Below are 18504 nucleotides of genomic sequence, written 5' to 3'. Positions count from 1 at the left end.
TCGGATTATGTCATTGTGATTCTTTCCTTATTATGCCCTTGATTTGGGTATTGCTACACCTCCCATCTAAAATAAAAGACAAAATAATTTCTTCTCATGTAGTTTTTGACAAATAAGGGTTATAAAATACTACAGTCTACATAAAATTTAATGTTGTTAACAGGGTTAAAATTTAAATTAATGTATAAATTAATTCACGAATTTGGTAGGTTGAAGTAATCCAGCAAAACCTGAAAATCAGCGCGAGCCCTTTTGGGAGTAGGACCTAGCACGACCCATATAGATAATAAACTCGCAAAGCTAACGAAGCCATAATATTTAACTACCAAACAATAGCGCTACCATACAACACCTATATGCAAATTTTTACTAATAATTCATCACAAATAATACTACTCCCCTAAGATAATCAGAACCATCATTTTCAAGTTTTCAAATTATGATATCCTTAATCTTTTCAAACATGAAAAACTATTATCTTACTTTCAGAAAATGCATAATGAATAATTATGTTGACAGAAATTAGAAATGTAAAACTTGCAAAATGTTAGTATTGAATTATAATATTTAAATGTTTATGTGTAGTATGGCAAATTATGAGTCTATTGTACATAAATTAGTCCAAAGTTGATAGATAGTACATATATAACGAAAGACTTGCATTCCACATTAGAAAATAAAATATCATATATTGTAACTATAAAATGAAACCCCACTAATTCACTTTTTTATTACTTCACAGGCCCAACTCTAAATATAAGTACAGTATGAATTTTACACAAAATAACAATTTTGTGAATAATTTAAATTAAAAAATAAAAATAAATATATGAATTCAACTGTGAACTGATTATTCATATGCGAACTGATCAGTTTCTCAGGTTCATATAATGGTCCAATTGTGGCTGAACCAGCTGGTCCAAATTTAAAAACACTACCTAACAATATCAAGATCACATAGATTTCGTATATTAAAACTTTTTCAAGACAAGTGAAAACAGACTACTGCAGCTCAACCCTCAATTCTCAATGACCACAAGTTACTGCACTTCATTAAACTACTTCTCAAAACCTTATCCACTCCATAATTCTAGTACTAGTGCTCACAACAAAGACTAAATCTAAAACAGAATGAAGATGGAAGTTAGGCTAAATCCCATGATCATGAGCAGAGATTAAAAGGGGAAACAGACAGCAGAGAGAACATATACAGAAAATGTGTTTGTCTAAATCAAACTCAATCTAGCAAGTCAAACTGAAAAGTGAACATAACATAGGTACTTCCGAATAAAGCTTCAAGTGATTTAAAATTCAAGTTGTTTCATATGACATATCCAAGCATCATATTTATCTAAGCAAATGCACCCCCAGTCTGGTGTAGCATGGCATCAATCTCATCACCATCCTCCATCTCCAACTGCATAGACACAATGACTCAAATCAAACCCCAAAAAGCTTAAGGAAAAATCAGAAAGAAAATATCAAAAGGAGAATTGAGTGAAGAAACAAAGACCTCATCAGGAGTCTGCTCTACCCTGAGGCGACGCCCATCAAACAGGAAGGCAATGGAGCTGAAATCGACTGATTGCCGATCACAATAAGCATTCATAAGTTTCTTTAGCTGGGTGCTTCTTTTGATTCTAAAAAAGACCTCATTTCCATCCTAGACAAGGATCAAAATTACAATAGCAGCTTAAATTGATTGGCTGTGACAAACATGTATCGAACCATGAACAAGATAAAACAACTAACACTATAATCCAACCCAAAATTTCAAACTCAAAAAAAAACATCTCACGCTAACTAGTAAATTTCACCTCACTACCAAAACAACTGAACGAAAAAACACCTACATATAACTACTCCCTCCGTCCGCCATTAAATGTCCCATTTTTACTTTTTCGTCCGTTGCCAATAAATGTCCCATTTCACTTTTACCATATTTGTTTACGTTCCACTAACTCATTCCACCCACATTTTATTATAAAACCAATATATAAAGTAGGCCCCACATTCCACCAACTTTTCTACCCACTTTACTTCATAAAGTCAAACAATTTCTAAAAACCCGTGCATGTCAAATATGAGACATTTAATGGCAGACGGGGGGGAGTATTTATCTTCTCAAGTTAGCAAAATTTCAAACTCACAGAAACATAATCTCAAACATGCTTGCGGTTGCAAGAATCAATATGGTTTCAAAATCACATAACTATATATCTTCTCAAGTTAGCCTTTGTTTGATATATGCAATCAGAAACAGTTGTGATTTACACTTGCAAGTTACAAATCCATTCAGGAAGACAACATATGGCACGCATATACATTAGTATTATACAAATCTGAGCCAGTAATACACAAGAACAAAAGCATATAACATCTACACCTTTGACAACCAAAATTCGCCCTAATCGTAATTATGAATGAGTTAAAGAATCACAACCAAAAAGTAAAACATAATCTAAACATCGAGTATCAAAAGAAAAATTGGAGTGGAGTTAAAACCTAGGACAAATACACCAAATCAAAAACATAAAAATCCACACCAAAATAAATCAAAATAGAGAGATATAATCGAAATCAGATGGAAGAGATAAACCTGGCCCTTGACTTTGAGATTGATGTGGCCGGATTGATCACCACCACCGGGCTTCTTGTCGTCCTCTTGAGTCGACATTTTTCACTCTCCTCTTTTTTTTCTCTGTGATTTATGTGTAATTCATTTACTTTATGCTTTTAAATGTTTCAAGTAGGCGGCGATATTAAATTGTATCAACGGTTCAGATGCGTTGCTTTGCATCTGACGGCTTGAATTCGTATATGTAAAATTCGTATCTATCGCTCGGATTGAATTCTTTTTCATATCAATATCGAATCATATTTCATCTAAGGCAAATTTTGATTAATATAACAAAATGAGATATTTACATTGACTTTTCGAGATTTTAAATTTTTACAAGTATTTTAGCCGCGGTATTTAAGATGAAATTGGCTATGATATTTCAACCAAATTGATGTATATCTGTCAATACTTAAAATAACATTGTTTTAAAAAAGAGATGAAATATCGAATCTTATACATCATTTAGGCAAATTGTCATCAATATAAGGAAATTACATATTTACATTGACTTTTTGATTATTTAAACGGTTTTAAATTATACTAGAACGTATGAAATTTCAATATTTTACAAGTGTTTTAGGTGCGGCATTTAAGATGAAATTGATTGTAATTTAGCAATCAAATTTATTGTATATTTGTCCATAGCCAAAAAAACATTGTTTTCCGATCATGAGTGTGGCTAAATTATGACTAATTTTGAACTTTTCTAAATGAAATGGAAAATTACGAAATTTGAAAAATTACAATCTTCTCATATTTTTAATTTTGATGAAATCGATATTGATGTGTTAACTGAAAGTTCTATATGGAAAAAACAGTGAAAAGTAAAAACGATATCCTTAGATAATGCTTACCAAATAAATCATAAAATTTGATTAAATAAAAGATAGGAGTTGAGCGTGCTTAAATTAATCCTTCATTTTCCTCTCTTTAATCACCAAGCTTGAATAACCTTAGCCTCTCAAATTCACACCTTTATTTACCTTTATTCTTTATTACATATATCATAGTTTTTGAGAAAAATATCAATTATATTTTTAAGTAATGAAAAAGGAACAAAAAATATAAGTATCTTTTACATTATCAATTTTAGCATTGCTAAAACATTATAATTTAATATTTTATTTTAAAATATTATAAGAGAATTTAATCGTGATTTAATTATTAATAATTTTTAACACATAATAATATTATTCAATTTAAAAAATACCGAAATTTAACAAAACTATATAATACTATAGAATTTAATAATTTACCTTGTCTCTAACTTATAATAAGTCCTAATAATTTATACTCCCTCCGTCCCCGAATAAGAGTCGCTAATTTCCATTTTGGGTCGTCCCCCATTAAGAGTTACTCTTCATTTTTACTATAAATGGTAGTAGGCTCCACATTCCACTAACTCACTCCACTCACATTTTATTATAAAACCAATATAAAAATGTGGGTCCCACAATCCACTAACTTTTCAATCAACTTTTCTCTACATTTCTTAAAACTCGTGCCCGGTCAAAGAGCGACTCCTATTAGGGGACGGAGGGAGTATAAATTTGGAGGCCCGCAAAATTTATTAGTCAACTCTGACAATGAGAGTGTACGGCGTCGCCAGCATTGCTGAATAACCACCGTTGGATATCATGCACCCCATCTGACGTCAATCTTCAATCGGACGGCTGATATTTGGCACTCATGCGCACGATAACACCCTCCCACCGCTCGGCGCATGATAGCTCGCCTGTGCCACTGAGAGTGTCCACTATGGGCTGGACGCGACGATAGCCGCGTGTGGGGGCGGTGGGCGGGCGGGTTATAGTGGGAAAGTTGTCCACCCCCGGGGTGGACGCGGATTGGGGGGCGAGGGACGACGGACGACGGATAGGCGGGCTTGGGGCGAGGACGCGGCGGGGAGGAATTAGCCGCGCCTATAGGCGCGGCGACCATAGTGGTGGACATCCGCCGCGGCGCTGCTGATTTTCGATTTTTTTTCCTCAATAAATACCACTCCCCACCACCTATTTTTCACCATTTTCACAAAATCCATCCACTCACTATCTACACAACCACTCTGTAAAAATGCGCTGAGGAGACGACGAATCACCCGACTCTCAGGAATCGGGCTATGGCAGCAATCCATCACATCCGTCGGGCTATCCTTCGTAGCCATCAGGATTTGGCTCCTATGCTTCTCAGCCGTCGGGCTTTGGCGTGACTCCGTCCCAGCATGGGAGTTGGAATCAATCTCCCCCATCATGGGCATCGAGTCCACCCCTTCCTCCATCTCAGTCGTGGAGGTCTTCTCCAACGCCCCCACCTTTACAGCGGAATCTGAGTCGCTCCGCATTTGGAGATTATAGACCCAACCTAGACGCGCTTCACCAGCCGCGTCCGGGTTCCCCTTTCCAAGCCAGCCAATCTCCGTTAACCGAAGCAGATCAAGACGCATTTGATACTATGATGGGTCTGCTCAGTTCCGGCATCCCAGATACGCCGGCAGCACGGGTGGAAACGCCCGTTCCGACCCGAGGAGGTAGCGGCAGTCGGGGCGCGGGTGGCGGTAGGGGCGGAGGAGGAAGTCGTGGCACCAGCAACCACGGTGGACGCTCGGGCAGCGGCGCCGGCATTGCGGGTGGCGAGGGCAGTGGCGCTGGCGGTAGCGGTGGCTCTGGTTCTGGGTCCAACCAGGGCAAGCCATACACCAAAGAGGAGAGCATTGTCGTGGCGAGGGCGTGGGATGCTATCACTTCGGACCCCGTGGTGGGCACCGATCAGGCCGAGGAAAGCTTTTGGAGGCGCGTCATGTTTGCATACGAGGAGTTCAAACCCGACGGCGCCGAGAGGCCCGAACCAGAACAGCTCCGAAAAAAGTGGGGTAGGATTCTTCGGGCTACCAAGCGGTTCACCTCCATATAGGAGAACAACCTTTGCCACGCTGAGAGTGGCCGAAGCGCAGCAGATGTGAAGAACCTGTTGGAGGGCCAATACCACACGGAGGGCTGGCCGAAGTTCACCTTGTGGGAGGAGTATCTTGTCCTCACGGATTGTCCGAAATCCAGGTCCGTCGTGGCGCAAGAGGTGGACACAGCTCCTGGGCCGAAGCGCACAAGGCACAACCTTGTCGGGGAATACAGCAGTGGAAGTGGCTCGCACGAGTTCGAGCAGTCCGACGAGCAAGTCGAAGAGCCAGCCGCTACTCACACTAGGCGACGACGGCCCCCGGGACAACAGGCCTCTATCCGCAGTGCCAGAGGGGGTAGAAGTGCCTCCCGCCTATCGGCGGCCGCATCCGGATCGCGCATCCCCCCGCCTGCCCCAATCCCACAGCACACGGTGCAACCCCACGAGGTTTTGTTCAATACCATAGACGTGCAGTTGATGCAACAACTGCAAGACGTATGCAGCAAATACATAGAGGAAACTGACCCGTACGTCAAGAACGTCTACAAGAGGCTCATCACTCGGATTGAGAGTCGACTGGGGTTGGTTGATAATGCTCCTGGGGAAACCGCGGCCGGCAGCAGCGAGAGAGGAGGAGGAGAAGAAGACGAGGAAGCCGACTCCGACACCGAGTAGATGGTGGCGGAGTTTTTAGTTGTGTTTTATTTTAGTTATTCGTGGTATAATTTTACCCGTTTGCAATACAACGAATATTCGGCCCTAATTACCTCGTTTTCTATTTATTTATACTGCGATTATTTTAATTATACCTGATTGAAACTAAAAATATTTTAAAATGAAAATTGATTATAAAATTTAAGGGCTATTGCAAGTGTCCACCATAGTAGCGGACATAGAATTTTAGGGCTATGAATAACAAAATTGGGGCTATGGACAAAAACTGGGACGAGATTATTGGGGGTGTCCGCCTTACCGTGGACACCCTGAGAAGTGACAACTGACAACTATCTTCCTCCAGGATTCTCCGTCTGCCGATCTTCGCCGCCCTACCGATTTCGCCTAAATTTTTCTTAAATTTTCAATGCTAAGGCACTTTGCACAGTTACGGTGCGTTTATTCATCTCAAATTTGCTTATCTTATCCTATTCTATGCTATACATTTAGTTGGAGATATTTTTTTAGATTTTTGGAGCTGGCTCTCATTCCGACTACTTTGATGCTGTTTAACACTAATTTCTACTGAATTTTCAGTTGCTCAAGTCATACTGCGTTAGAGCATCTCCAGTGGGCGGACATCCCACTAGAACATCCCAAAAACACCTTCTGCCACGTCACTAGGACTTCCCATCCCACTGCCACGTCACTAGGACATCTCCTACACAATCCGCCCTTCCCATCGCCCTTCCCACTAGGACATCCGGCAATTAAAAAAAATCACAATAATTTAATTACGTAAAAACGGAAATATAATTTTGACACGGAATACGGGAAAGCAAAATACGGGCAAAAATACATATTCATAAAACATAAAAAAAACATAGTTAGAAAAAAACAAAATACATAGTCATTCGAAAAAAGAAAAATACATAATCCAACATCCCCGGCTCACTCCGCGTTGAAATGAAGTTCAACGAGCCGTATATATAGAGTTTTTTTTTAAAAATAATAATTTCCGGACGTCCGACCGGGACGTCCGACCCTTGCCACAGTGGCGCACGTCCGAGGACACCCAACGTCCTCACGGGACGTCCGTATCCGACCTAAACGCCACAATGGCGGACGTCCCGGTTGCCCATCGCGACGTACGACCGGACGTCCGCCATTGGAGATGCTCTTATAATATTTAGGGAAAAGCGTTTGGAAGTTCTATAATATTATTATTTATTAGGAAAAGTTATGTACTATATTTATATTTGATATTCGTAATATTATTAGAATCTAAAATTGATTTATTATTCGGTTCCAAGTAGAACCGGAACCGGAATTTTTTAGAACATTAGAACCGGTACCGGATCCGGAACCGGTTTTTCGATTCTCGGTTCCTCAATTACCCGGCCGGTTTCGGATCCGATTCCGGATACCTGAGAACCGGAGAACCGATTAAACATGCATAATAGTAAGCGTTTTAGATGGATTTCTACAGATTGCATAGTACACCGTTGATTGCAGTATAGAGTGCTGAGTATTGCATTATCTATCATAATCTAAAGTGCAAGTTGGATGAAAAGACATTGATGCCATTTTTGGAGGGAAAATGAAAAGATGGAGTGTCTTCTATCCAAAAACAATTTTTTAAGGCAAAAACAATTGGACAAATAATGGTCCAATAAAATGCTAAAGAAGTTTTAAAACACATTTAAATAATGCATTACCATTAATTTTTTATAATTAAGTTATCAAATTAATATATTAATTAGCCTTATATTTGGTTAAAATTGGAATTGTGCTAGAGAGTAGAGAGTAGAGAGTTTAGTTTGCCTTCCATTTATTTAGGTTAAAATTGAGATTTAATCCTTTATAACAATACTTTTTCTCCGAATTAATTCACAAGCTAAACGACAACACAAAATGTATATGTTTACAATTTTCATCCTATATTTATTCAATTAAAGTTTTTAATTCTTATATTTTAATTCGCCTCTAATTAAATAATACTACTAAGTTAATAGATTAAACCAAGGAATAAGATGAAATTGTACATATTTAAAATTAAATCTAATTTATAAAGATGTGTGTAACTTCTTAATATAGAGAGTAGTGTAAATTGTCACATTATTCAAAACAAACAAGATGCACAAAATATTATCGTTATTTTAAGTAATAATTTACTTTTATGCGTACATGTGGCAGGAAGTAATAAATTTATTCTTTTCAATATAAAAATTCAGTTGCTTTTGGCAATGTATATCAAGTTATGATATCGTCTGAAATTAAACGAAAGAAACTAATAGTCAACTAAAATGTGATTATTAGATAATACAAATTTTCTAACTTGACTTCTGAAATAAGTTTCAAATTTTTATTATTTAAATTATTCATATATTTAATATGGATATGTTTAATATTCCATATATATTGTTCAAATTAATTTTTTATAAATTAACCTATTAAATTTATATATTAATTTACATTTTATTTGCATTAATGACTTGCATAGCACTGTCAATAAACATCTTTACTCATACATATTTTCTTTATTTGTATATCTTATTCTAGTTAACTCATACTCTTTGATCATTAGTCATACATCTCTTTTTGTCATTAATTTTATTATTTTTACTCCACTTAGATTATAAATTAAAATTGCATAAATGTTTCACTCATTAGGGAGTAGTAAATTTTTCATTTTGAGTGAGACAAGATAAGTATATTTCTTTTTTTTAAAATCTTTACGTTGCTTTCAATTCTTATTGAAAATATATTTATTATATTTTGTATTCATTATTTGAAACTCTTATGTCCCGTGCATAGCTCGGGTGTTAATACTAGTTGTCTATAATGCAAAATAAAGGTATAAAAAAGCAATCTGTCTATATATATACTGCAACTGAAACATTCTATGCATATATACAACAATACTCAACAATCTACACTGCAGTCCACCTATTACTATTATGCAATCTGTAAACGCTAACTAAATGAATATTGCTGGATACGTGACAAACTCGGATTTTGCATCTTTTTAAGAGCTAGGTTTGACTCGTTTTAAATGTCAATCATGAAAATTATGTTCTTAAATTGCATATGTTATATATTTGGTATTTTTGATGTGTTTGTTGATAAATGATAGAAAAAGACAAAAAATGGTGCAAAAGGGCTAAGGTGCAGCAGCTTCGGTTCAAGCCGATTTTTCCAGCACTATTGAAGTCCAATCAGTGATTAGTTTATGCCATTCTCTTCGTCTTCGAAAGAGTTTCGTGTGGATACCTTGAACGTCTCAATCGGAGTTCTGTAGAGAAAGTTATTACCATTCTACGAACATTGCGCAGTGCAATCAAAGCCGACGGAAATTTATGCGGAAATTCAAGGAATAAAATAAATTGTTCCCAAATATCTCCTATTTATTGTAGGGCACGAAAATTATCAAAGCTAAACTTTTTTCACCCTATAAATACCTCTTAATCTAATTCATAATCTTCTTCTCAGAGCCTCCAATCCTTCTTCCTCTCTATACTTCATCCATTTCATATTCCACACATAATTCATCCATCTTCCATTGGAGCAGAGCTTTGCAGATCCAGGCATGAGAAGACTGAAGATTAAAGATTCAACATTGGGTTTTATCAATTTCTTTCATGTTTCGTACTTTTATTGTTTTTACTCCTTGTCTATGAATAGTTAAACATCTTTTGTAGATTTTTTGTTGAAGACTATTATGAACATGTTTTGATTTATTGAATTGAACATTTTCCTAGCTTTTGTGATTGTTTTGCTTGTTCTTGTGATTTTATTGTTCTTTTGTCTGGCCAACTTTAGAACTATGTTCGTTTATTAGATTAATCGAGAGATAGTTAGTTTTAGGTGGTAAAAAGAATGAGTACAACACATAGGTTTATCTGCACTCGAAAGAGATGACCCTTTGTGAGGGCTTGAGTCTTAGGAACTTAAGGAGTTAGAATATAATCAATTAGAAGAAGACTTTGATAGTCAGAGCCTAATCTACTGGGTAGGTGCACTCGAGAGAGGGCTTATCCTAGAATCGCGACTTTCCTAATAATCCTAGAGACACTTAAAGGTAAAAGTTTTGTGAGATTAATCAGCACGAGGTCGTAGTAGTTGGATCCTAAAACTCTACATTCTTTAGCCTGTTTTGTATTATTTTATTTTTATACTTTCTTATTTGTTTACTTATTTCTGTCTAGTTTATTTATTTTCATGTGGCAGCACGAGATTGATGGTATGTTGTTGTCACGACCCAATTCTCATTAAGGATAACAAGAATGGGTGATTCGCGACTAATGGGGGATTAAAAAAGCGGGGATAGAAAAGGGGTAAAATCTGAAGGACTTGTCGAAGGACAAATGTGATATTACCAAAATAACAGTCGAGTATTTGGTACAATCTCAAAATAGAATGTTTGATATGTCAACTGAATCAGAGTTCAATGATGAGACAATACTATTCTCATTCAACAAAACACAGCGGAATAGGTCCCAACTGAACGACTTCGTGTATGAAGACACGAATCGTCGAGATATCCACAGGCTTATTTAATAGCATCGACTCCGATCAATCTTTTCTCTATCCTGACGTTCAACCTGCACGTTTATAAATACATGCAGGGCTGAGTACATGAGTACTCAGTGAACACGTGCCGAAAACAAAACATACAATATAAGTTGTCACCCATCCACAGTATCACCCGGGGGTTTTCCTTAAAAGGCCCGAGCATACTAAATTCTTTTGTGATCTTAAAAGTCCGACTGCAGTCTAAGTTCTTTTGTATTCTGCCATGTCTGAGAAACTAGTGTGTCGTGAAGGTGGCCACCTTCAACGAACACCCTCGCCGGCCAACCTCTCTCTAGGATGGCTCACAGCTCTTGTGCACTTAATTCCGAATAGGATTTGCGGTCCTATTGGGAACCGAATTCGTTACTAAAACCTTTTGGCATCGCCAAAAGTCTCGGCATGACAACAACTTTAAAAGAGATGATCACATTCTCATTTTTCAGAAAAGATATTTCATACTTCAAAACATTTGCTTTATATCCACATTATAGTGCTGGATATTAAAAGAAAGCCTACCTCTTGTGCTTATCTTCACTTAAGTTCCTCGCTGGGCCTCACTTGCCCCTGAATATTTTTCTCCCTTGAAAATAATAGCGTAACACGCTAATTAGCACTTGAACTATTTCTCTGAAAAGAATGCATGCATCCTACAGGATATCATCTATCTCTTAGTCTCGGCTTATAGGATTTTTCTTAAATCCTAACTCGGCTTTACTGCTCTGTAGCACTTAATAATTCTCTTTACTTCCTTTGGAGAAATTCCATTCTCTCAATAAAATACGGATTCTTAAAATCCCTTCTTAAATTTCCATCATCGGGAACTCAATAATTTATTCGGGAATTAATTAAGCTTCAAGCTCAATTTCTTAAATTAATTCCACTTCACAATTAATTTCCCAAGTCCACTAATTTTAATAAGTGGCCCACTACAATAAAATCCTTCGGCTCATATTTTAATTGGGAACTATACCAATTATTCAAATTTGGCCCAGCTACCATTTAATCGGCCCAACTTATTAATTACTGGCCCGGCTTTCTTAATTAATCCAAGGTGAGGCAGCCCACTTCCTATTTAAAAAAGAGGCTCACAACTAGAATTGAATTGGCCCAAAACAAAAATATTAGTGGCCCAAGTTCAAAATTAATTAAAGTGGCCCAAGCCACTTTCCTTCCCTTTTTTTCTCCAGACGTGAACTCCCCCCCCCCCCAAATCCTTATTCCAAATTCTGGAAATTTCAATGGAGGCAGCGGCGCCCATCTCTCTCCCTCGCGTTTTCCGGCGAAAACGCCGTCTCCACCGTTCACTCCTCCCCCTCTTCTCCAATTTCCCCCAAAATTCCAAATCCCTAATTTTTAGAAAGAACGCAACAGCTACTGCCCTCAATTCCTCCGACGAATTCAAGCCGGAGCATCTCCCTCCATCTACGACGAGTTCTCTCCCTCGTCGACCTCTCTCTCTCTTCGTCGAGCTAGGCGGAGCCTGTCGGATCGGGAAGACAGAAGGCTTCCCCTTTTCCTTCGCGGCTGGCCGTTCCCGGCGCTGCATGGGGGAGCTCCGGGTTATCGCCGCCATGCGCACGCCTTCAGTCTCGGCGAGGATTTTCGGGGCTCCGTCGTCATTCGGCTCCCGTCGGGCAGCCCTAGACACCAAGCTAAGTCATCCTCCCCCTTCCCCTTACTTGATTTCTTACTCAAAGTCTATGAGTTATGATTTATGGGAGTACTTAGCTTACTGGAGTGATGTGAAGTTCTTTACTGCGGTGTTTGAAATTCTCCTATCGTTCTTGGTTCGAGCAGCCCCTAATGTTAGGTGATAATTTGATTGCTGAGCCTCAATTGCTCCTAAGTTTCATTCTGTGATCTGCTATGATTCTAAGTTCTATTCCCCCATGATCTTGTTCTATATGATGCAAAAGGTGTGATGGTGTTGGGGGAATTACCTTGGTTTGGACGGTTTCGACGGTTTATGCGGCTGCCCTCCTTGCTCCTTCCCTCTCCCTGATCTTTGCTGAAATTCCTTGATTGATATGGTGAAGCTTGTAGTGACTAGAGGGTGGAGGGAATGGAGAAGGTGAGGGCTGCTTTTATAGCTCCTAAATATTGGCATTTTGTGCCAGATCCTTGGGAAGTTGTGATGCTATTCTGGGCTGTTTTCCCAGCTCCTTTCTCAGCTTGTGTTACTGTGATTTATGCCAAAAAGATGAAGGCTTTGGGGCTGCATACTTGGCAGTCTCCCCTAGTCTTGTTGACGGAAAAGAGGGGTTTGAATTCCTCCCAATTTGAGCATGAACAGTGGGCTCATTCTCCTCTATATCTATGTCTTGGCTCCTATTTTGGTGAAAGATGGAAATGTGGCAAATGGCTGCCTCCCTAGCCAAGGGAGGGCAGCCTCTCGGCTGTTCCATCCAGCCTGGCTCCTCTCTACTTCCACCATCTTAATTTAGCTTGCCTTTCTCATCCCTTTATTTAAGAATCTCTCTCTAACCCCAATTTGGTGTAATTGTGTAGGTACTAAAGCTGTCCATTCTTGGAGCTTGGGGCTGGAAAGAATCGAGAAGAGGGAGAGAAGAAGAGAAGAAAAAGATTCCTTGATAGCTACTTGGTTTTCTTGCCAAAATAGCTATCTTCTAGTTCTCCCTACTAGAGTTGATAGGATGTAGGATGTAGTGTAGATATGTGTAGTCTCCATTACTTGTGTAGTATGTACCACTAATGTCTTTACAAATTTCATCAATTTGTATCCCACAAATTGTTATTCAAGAAAAGTATACCATTCACTTTCCTATTTTGCATAAATTGTTTCTCTCCACCCAATATTTAATTTATTCCGACGTCGGGAATTACAACGAAGAATTCTACACCCTTTAAACGAGAATTAATCGAGCTAATAATCCGACTTAATCAAAATACAAGGATTAAAAATCCGAGGCGTCACAGTTGTCACTTTAAAAAAGGAAGGATTGTCATGTTAACATGATCTATTCTGTCCATCATTAAAATTAATTAAAACACACGCGGATGGAAACCTCCACAAAGGAATCGTTGACTATATTTTTGCGCCACTTGCACGTCATATTTTTAGCTATATTTGTCACTTAATCGTCCAAGTTTTATTTTTAATTGTATTTTTAACTTATTTAATCCGTATGCGTTCGTCGTGGTATTATTTAATTAGGTTGTTTGTCATCTCAGACTACTAAAGTTTAAAACCCATTTTTCGTGATGAAATTATCTACCATCATATACCAAATTCAAACTCATTTTTTGATTTTTCTACGGAACAATACCAAATATGATGATATTGCAAAAATTATGAGATATTGCTAATTAATTCATTATTATTTAAGACGCTCGATTTCAAGAGTATTTGATTCGATATGACACTATAAATAATAAAAAATGCTCATCTGGAATTTCGAAATGCGCTAGTTGATCATTTGTGGGAACAATACACAAATTTCAAGTGTTAAATTTTTGATATTTTATATGAGTATTGTGGTATTTTTTTTATGTAGTTGTGATATTTTTAAGTATGTTTCGATTTATGTTTTAATTTTATTATAGTATGTGAAGTGTATTTTAATTTTAAATTAGTGTAAATTTTTTGAATATAAAGTAAAGTAAATACGTAAATATATTAATAAAAAAATATTTATTTATTTTAAAATATTGATAAAGTGTTGTGGAATTAATATCTAATTTTAATAAGTACGTAGATATAATTGAAAAAATATAAAAACGTAGGTGGACGTGGAATATTCTTTTGAGTGTGAGTTTGACGTAAATGATTGAAGTAAAATTACTTTTGGTGTAGATATACACCAAAAAATGTTAGTTTGGAGTAAATGGTTGAAGCTGACTTAATTAATCAAATGTTTAGGGATTCAATTTGTTTCTTTAATAAAATAATCCTAAATCCTTAAGTCAGTTCTATTAACCAATACATATAATACTAATTCAATCAGCAATGAATACCCTAAGGCCATGTTTGTTTGACATGGATGGTGTTATGGGAAAGTAATCTGATTTCCAATTATTAAAATTGCGGTTAGAAAAGATATGGAATGTAATCTAATTCCCAAATATTAAATTATTGATAATTAAAATAATGAAAAAGTAATTTGATTCCTAGAATCAAGGAAAGTTATATAAGATTTGAAGGCTTAATCCCTTCTAAACCCAGTTATTCTTTTTACCACTAATTTTATAAGGCGGTTATTTTTCTTGTTTCTTATATCTGTTTGTATGCGCCTATTCTGCTGTATTTCTTCTCCATCATTTTCTCCTCTCTCTGATTGGAGAAGACAATTAATTTGGAAAGGTGATTTTCTGTATCTCCTTCTATGCGAATTACAATCTAATTGGGCCATACGAGAAAATCAATGATGCCAAGGTTTGAAAAGGTGGGATTAATGATGTATATTTGAAGGAAAATTATTTGGTTTCATCTATTCACTCACAGGAGGATTGACGTATTAATTATTAAGTGTATACTTATTAGGGTAAACTAACCACAATAAATTCGTCAATTATTTGTGAGCAAAATTGATTTTCTTCATCATTTTAGTGTGTAGAAGGCGCTTTGGCAGGCGAAGGAGAACATAATTGAAATCGCAATCTTTACATGTTTCCAAACACAATATTCTCATATTTATTATAAGGAATCATATTTCGTGAAATTTACTTGTTATCTCCAAAAGTTATTCAAACGATATGTTCATTACGTTCGTACCAAGCATGAAAAACGGTTTATGACGGATAACGAATTGGACATCTCAATTCCTTAAACAATTTTAAATTAAACTCAACCACAAAGAAAGGTCCTCTGCAATTTGCATAAAACTAGTATAAATAAGAGAATGAAAATGGAAAAAGATCAGAAGAAGAAGCATGTTTTTCGACTCAATACCTTCATTTTACTACTTTCCCTCCCTTTGCTCGGCTTTGGTCTCGATTTCTCCGTATTCGGGCAGAGAATTTCCTTGAGTAAACACTTTTCCGGCGGAAAAACCGCCGTGAAGGAGACGGTGGATGGGAAGGAATTTATCAAATTTCATCTATCAAGACTAGTTCGAGGTATCTACACCTTTCACAACCTCTCTGTTTTTCATGTTTTTTTAAGAAGAATTGCTCTGTTTTGAAACAGGGGAGGATCGTAAGAAACTTGATGAGACGGGCTTCGCCTGCGACACGGCCATCCATTCCGTCCACTGCGTATCCACTAAACCCGTAAGAATCGACACACGGAACATGACCGTGTACATGCCCTCCGGTTCGGACGTGCAGAACGAGACGTCTATCCGGCCGTACGCGCGACAAGAAGACTTACTGGAACAAATCTCCCCTGTTCGGATGATCCTGTATGGCAACAACACGGACCTGCCCCCGTGCGAGTTCCACCACTGCCTCCCGGCCGTGGTGTTCTCCTCGGGGAGCACGGGAAACATGTTCCACGAGATTAATGACATCATCATCCCCCTCTACATCACCACCAAGCAGTTCGGGTCGCGCGTGCTCCTCGTCGTCGAGGACTACAAGCCCTCGTTTGTCGCAAAATACCGTGCAATCCTCTCCCGTCTATCGTACCATGAGCCCATCAACCCGGCCACAAACGCTACAGTCCATTGTTTCCCATCTACTGTAGTCGGGCTAAAGTACCATGACAACCTGGCACTGAATGCCAGTGACATCCCAGGAGGGTATGGAATGCCTGCATTCCGTAACTTCCTGCGCACCACCTTTAGCCTGCGGTACACGTACGTGTCGCAGGTACCCAGGCCGAGGCTGGTGCTTCTGTCGCGCACTGGCACGAGGAGGTTCCTCAACGAGGACAAAATGATCGACATGATCAAGGACGTCGGGTTCCAGGTACTCGTGGTTAAACGGTTGAAACTAGCGTCAAACATCGAGAAATTATCGCGGCTAATAAACTCGTGCAGCGTGCTTCTCGGCATACATGGTGCCGGGCTCACGAACGATATATTCTTGCCCACGGGCGCCGTGATGATCCAAGTGGAGCCTCTGGGCCTCGAGTGGGTTTCCAACAAGTACTTTGGCAACACGGCCCGCTCGATGGGCGTGCACTACTTGCGCTACCGGATCGACCGAGACGAGAGCTCGCTGGCAAAGATATACGGCCGCAACAGCTCGGTCGTTACCGATCCGATATCGGTGTTCATACAGCATGGTAACAGACATGCGAGAACTATATTTCTTGATCAACAGAATGTAAGAATCAATCTTGCTCGATTTAGGGAGACAATTGTTGAAGCGTTTAGTATTGTTACGGATTCGCCTGCTAGATAATAGTATTATGATAGGGGCCTCGACCATGTAACCCACCCAAGACTATCACTGTTGACGGAGAAGCAGCCCGACCAAAGACGAAGCCCACTCAATGCATGGATTATAGCTTAAAGTAGTTAGGATTCATGTGTATCTTTTTCCTATTTTATTCCCTTATTTTTGGACGTATATTGTGAGTCAATTAGGATAGATTTTATTATATGGGTTTTCTTCTTGATTCTTTCCCCAATCGTATAGTCGAATCAAGCATGTGGGAATTCTATAAATTATAGAATTCCCTTGCGATAGATAAATAAAGTTAATTACTTATTCTCATTCTTGGTTCTGACCGAAATTGCCCGCACCTGGTTTATCCCGTTCTTCTTCTTACTACAAACGTTCGTCCTCTACAACGATAGATCTAAGGTCTATCATATTATTGATTTTTCTCAATTGAGTTTGTTTGTGTTCACACGTACATAAAAGAATTGTATTGATCATCCATTGAAATCTACGGCACATTTTGTTTCCATTTGTTATGATTCTATGATTTCATATACCAATACGAGAGTTTTTAATTTGTTACATTGTGAGTCAAATCTTTTGAATTTTCTTCTTATTATTTCCCAAGTCGTAATTTATAGAATTCCCATAGATCTGTGTGTTCTTCGAGAACCCTAGCACTCCAACTACGGTTTCGCGTTTCTTCTACAAATCGCGTGCACTTCATCCCGATAGGCCATTCGACTTATCAGCATGCTAGAGTACATTATAGTAGTTGGGATATTGGTTTCTAATATCATGGAACTTTGAAAAAGTTATGTTTTTTCCACGAACTTTAAATTTGGCAGATATCATGAACTTTTACCCGAGTTTGTTATTTCCCACCAGCGAAAAAATCCCGACAAATAATATCATGATACGGATTTTTTTCGTAATTTGTCGACAACAAATTCTAGAGCTTCAAGTTCTTCAATAATTGATGATAGTTATTCTTGAAGTACACCCTCTAAAATTGTTCTCCAATCTATTAATATAGCAGGATTTTTTTTATTGGTGGGAAATAACAAGCGTAAAAGTTCGTGATATTATTTGCCAAATTTAAAGTTCGTGGGAAAAACCTAACTTTTTCAAAGTTCCTGGGAGATATGTGCATAAGTGGCCCAGCCCAAGAAGATAAAAGAAGAAAGAAGTTCAATCTATGAACTAGCCGGTTTTTTGTTGAAGAGTCTGTTGGTTTTCTTCTTTCTTGTTTCAGTCGTTTGAGGCAGTTAGGAAGAGAGGAGTGTGATTCTCAGCTAAAATTGAGAGGGTAGATCATTCTTGTAATTCTAGCTTTGTTGAATAAAGATCATACACTTTTTCCCTCAATTATCTCTTTCGTTCTTAGCTGCAACATCATCTTCTTCTTCGTCAAAACTCACCCAAAACTAAACAATTTGGCGACGTCTGTGGGAAACGTCGCCGGAGAA

General features: G+C 38.1%; 2 protein-coding genes and 1 long non-coding RNA gene across 3 annotated transcripts; 1 reads left to right on the top strand and 2 right to left on the bottom strand.

The window, feature by feature from the left end:
- Positions 1-1208: 1208 nt before the first annotated feature.
- Positions 1209-2742, bottom strand: LOC121805453 (small ubiquitin-related modifier 2-like). Its single transcript, XM_042205302.1, has 3 exons — positions 2600-2742; positions 1514-1663; positions 1209-1417 (listed from the first exon to the last, which is right to left on the bottom strand). Exons 1-3 carry the CDS (start codon positions 2675-2677, stop codon positions 1352-1354), a joined length of 294 nt encoding a protein of 97 aa, XP_042061236.1. The 5' UTR covers positions 2678-2742; the 3' UTR covers positions 1209-1351.
- An 8521-nt stretch (positions 2743-11263) lies between these two features.
- Positions 11264-13537, bottom strand: LOC121805220. Its single transcript, XR_006051312.1, has 2 exons — positions 12688-13537; positions 11264-11327 (listed from the first exon to the last, which is right to left on the bottom strand). It is a non-coding gene; the product is annotated as an uncharacterized LOC121805220 (long non-coding RNA).
- Positions 13538-15037: 1500 nt separating this feature from the next.
- LOC121803390 (alpha-1,3-arabinosyltransferase XAT3-like) lies at positions 15038-17130 on the top strand. The gene is made up of 2 exons (XM_042203060.1): positions 15038-15823; positions 15894-17130. Exons 1-2 carry the CDS (start codon positions 15607-15609, stop codon positions 17051-17053), a joined length of 1377 nt encoding a protein of 458 aa, XP_042058994.1. The 5' UTR covers positions 15038-15606; the 3' UTR covers positions 17054-17130.
- The last annotated feature ends 1374 nt before the right edge of the window (positions 17131-18504 follow it).

The sequence above is a fragment of the Salvia splendens genome, chromosome 5 (assembly GCF_004379255.2).
Source record: "Salvia splendens isolate huo1 chromosome 5, SspV2, whole genome shotgun sequence".
Taxonomy (NCBI): domain Eukaryota; kingdom Viridiplantae; phylum Streptophyta; class Magnoliopsida; order Lamiales; family Lamiaceae; genus Salvia; species Salvia splendens.
This window is presented reverse-complemented; position numbering and strand designations above follow the sequence as displayed.

Excerpts from the sequence above, each read along its gene's own strand:
- LOC121805453 (XM_042205302.1), bottom strand. The coding sequence starts at position 2,677 with ATGTCGACTCAAGAGGACGACAAGAAGCCCGGTGGTGGTGATCAATCC. Across the intron at positions 1,664-2,599 it reads ATCTCAAAGTCAAGGGCCAG|GATGGAAATGAGGTCTTTTT; the intron begins GTTTATCTCTTC and ends ATCCTTGTCTAG. Across the intron at positions 1,418-1,513 it reads TAGAGCAGACTCCTGATGAG|TTGGAGATGGAGGATGGTGA; the intron begins GTCTTTGTTTCT and ends GTGTCTATGCAG.
- LOC121803390 (XM_042203060.1), top strand. The coding sequence starts at position 15,607 with ATGAAAATGGAAAAAGATCAGAAGAAGAAGCATGTTTTTCGACTCAAT. Across the intron at positions 15,824-15,893 it reads TCTATCAAGACTAGTTCGAG|GGGAGGATCGTAAGAAACTT; the intron begins GTATCTACACCT and ends GTTTTGAAACAG.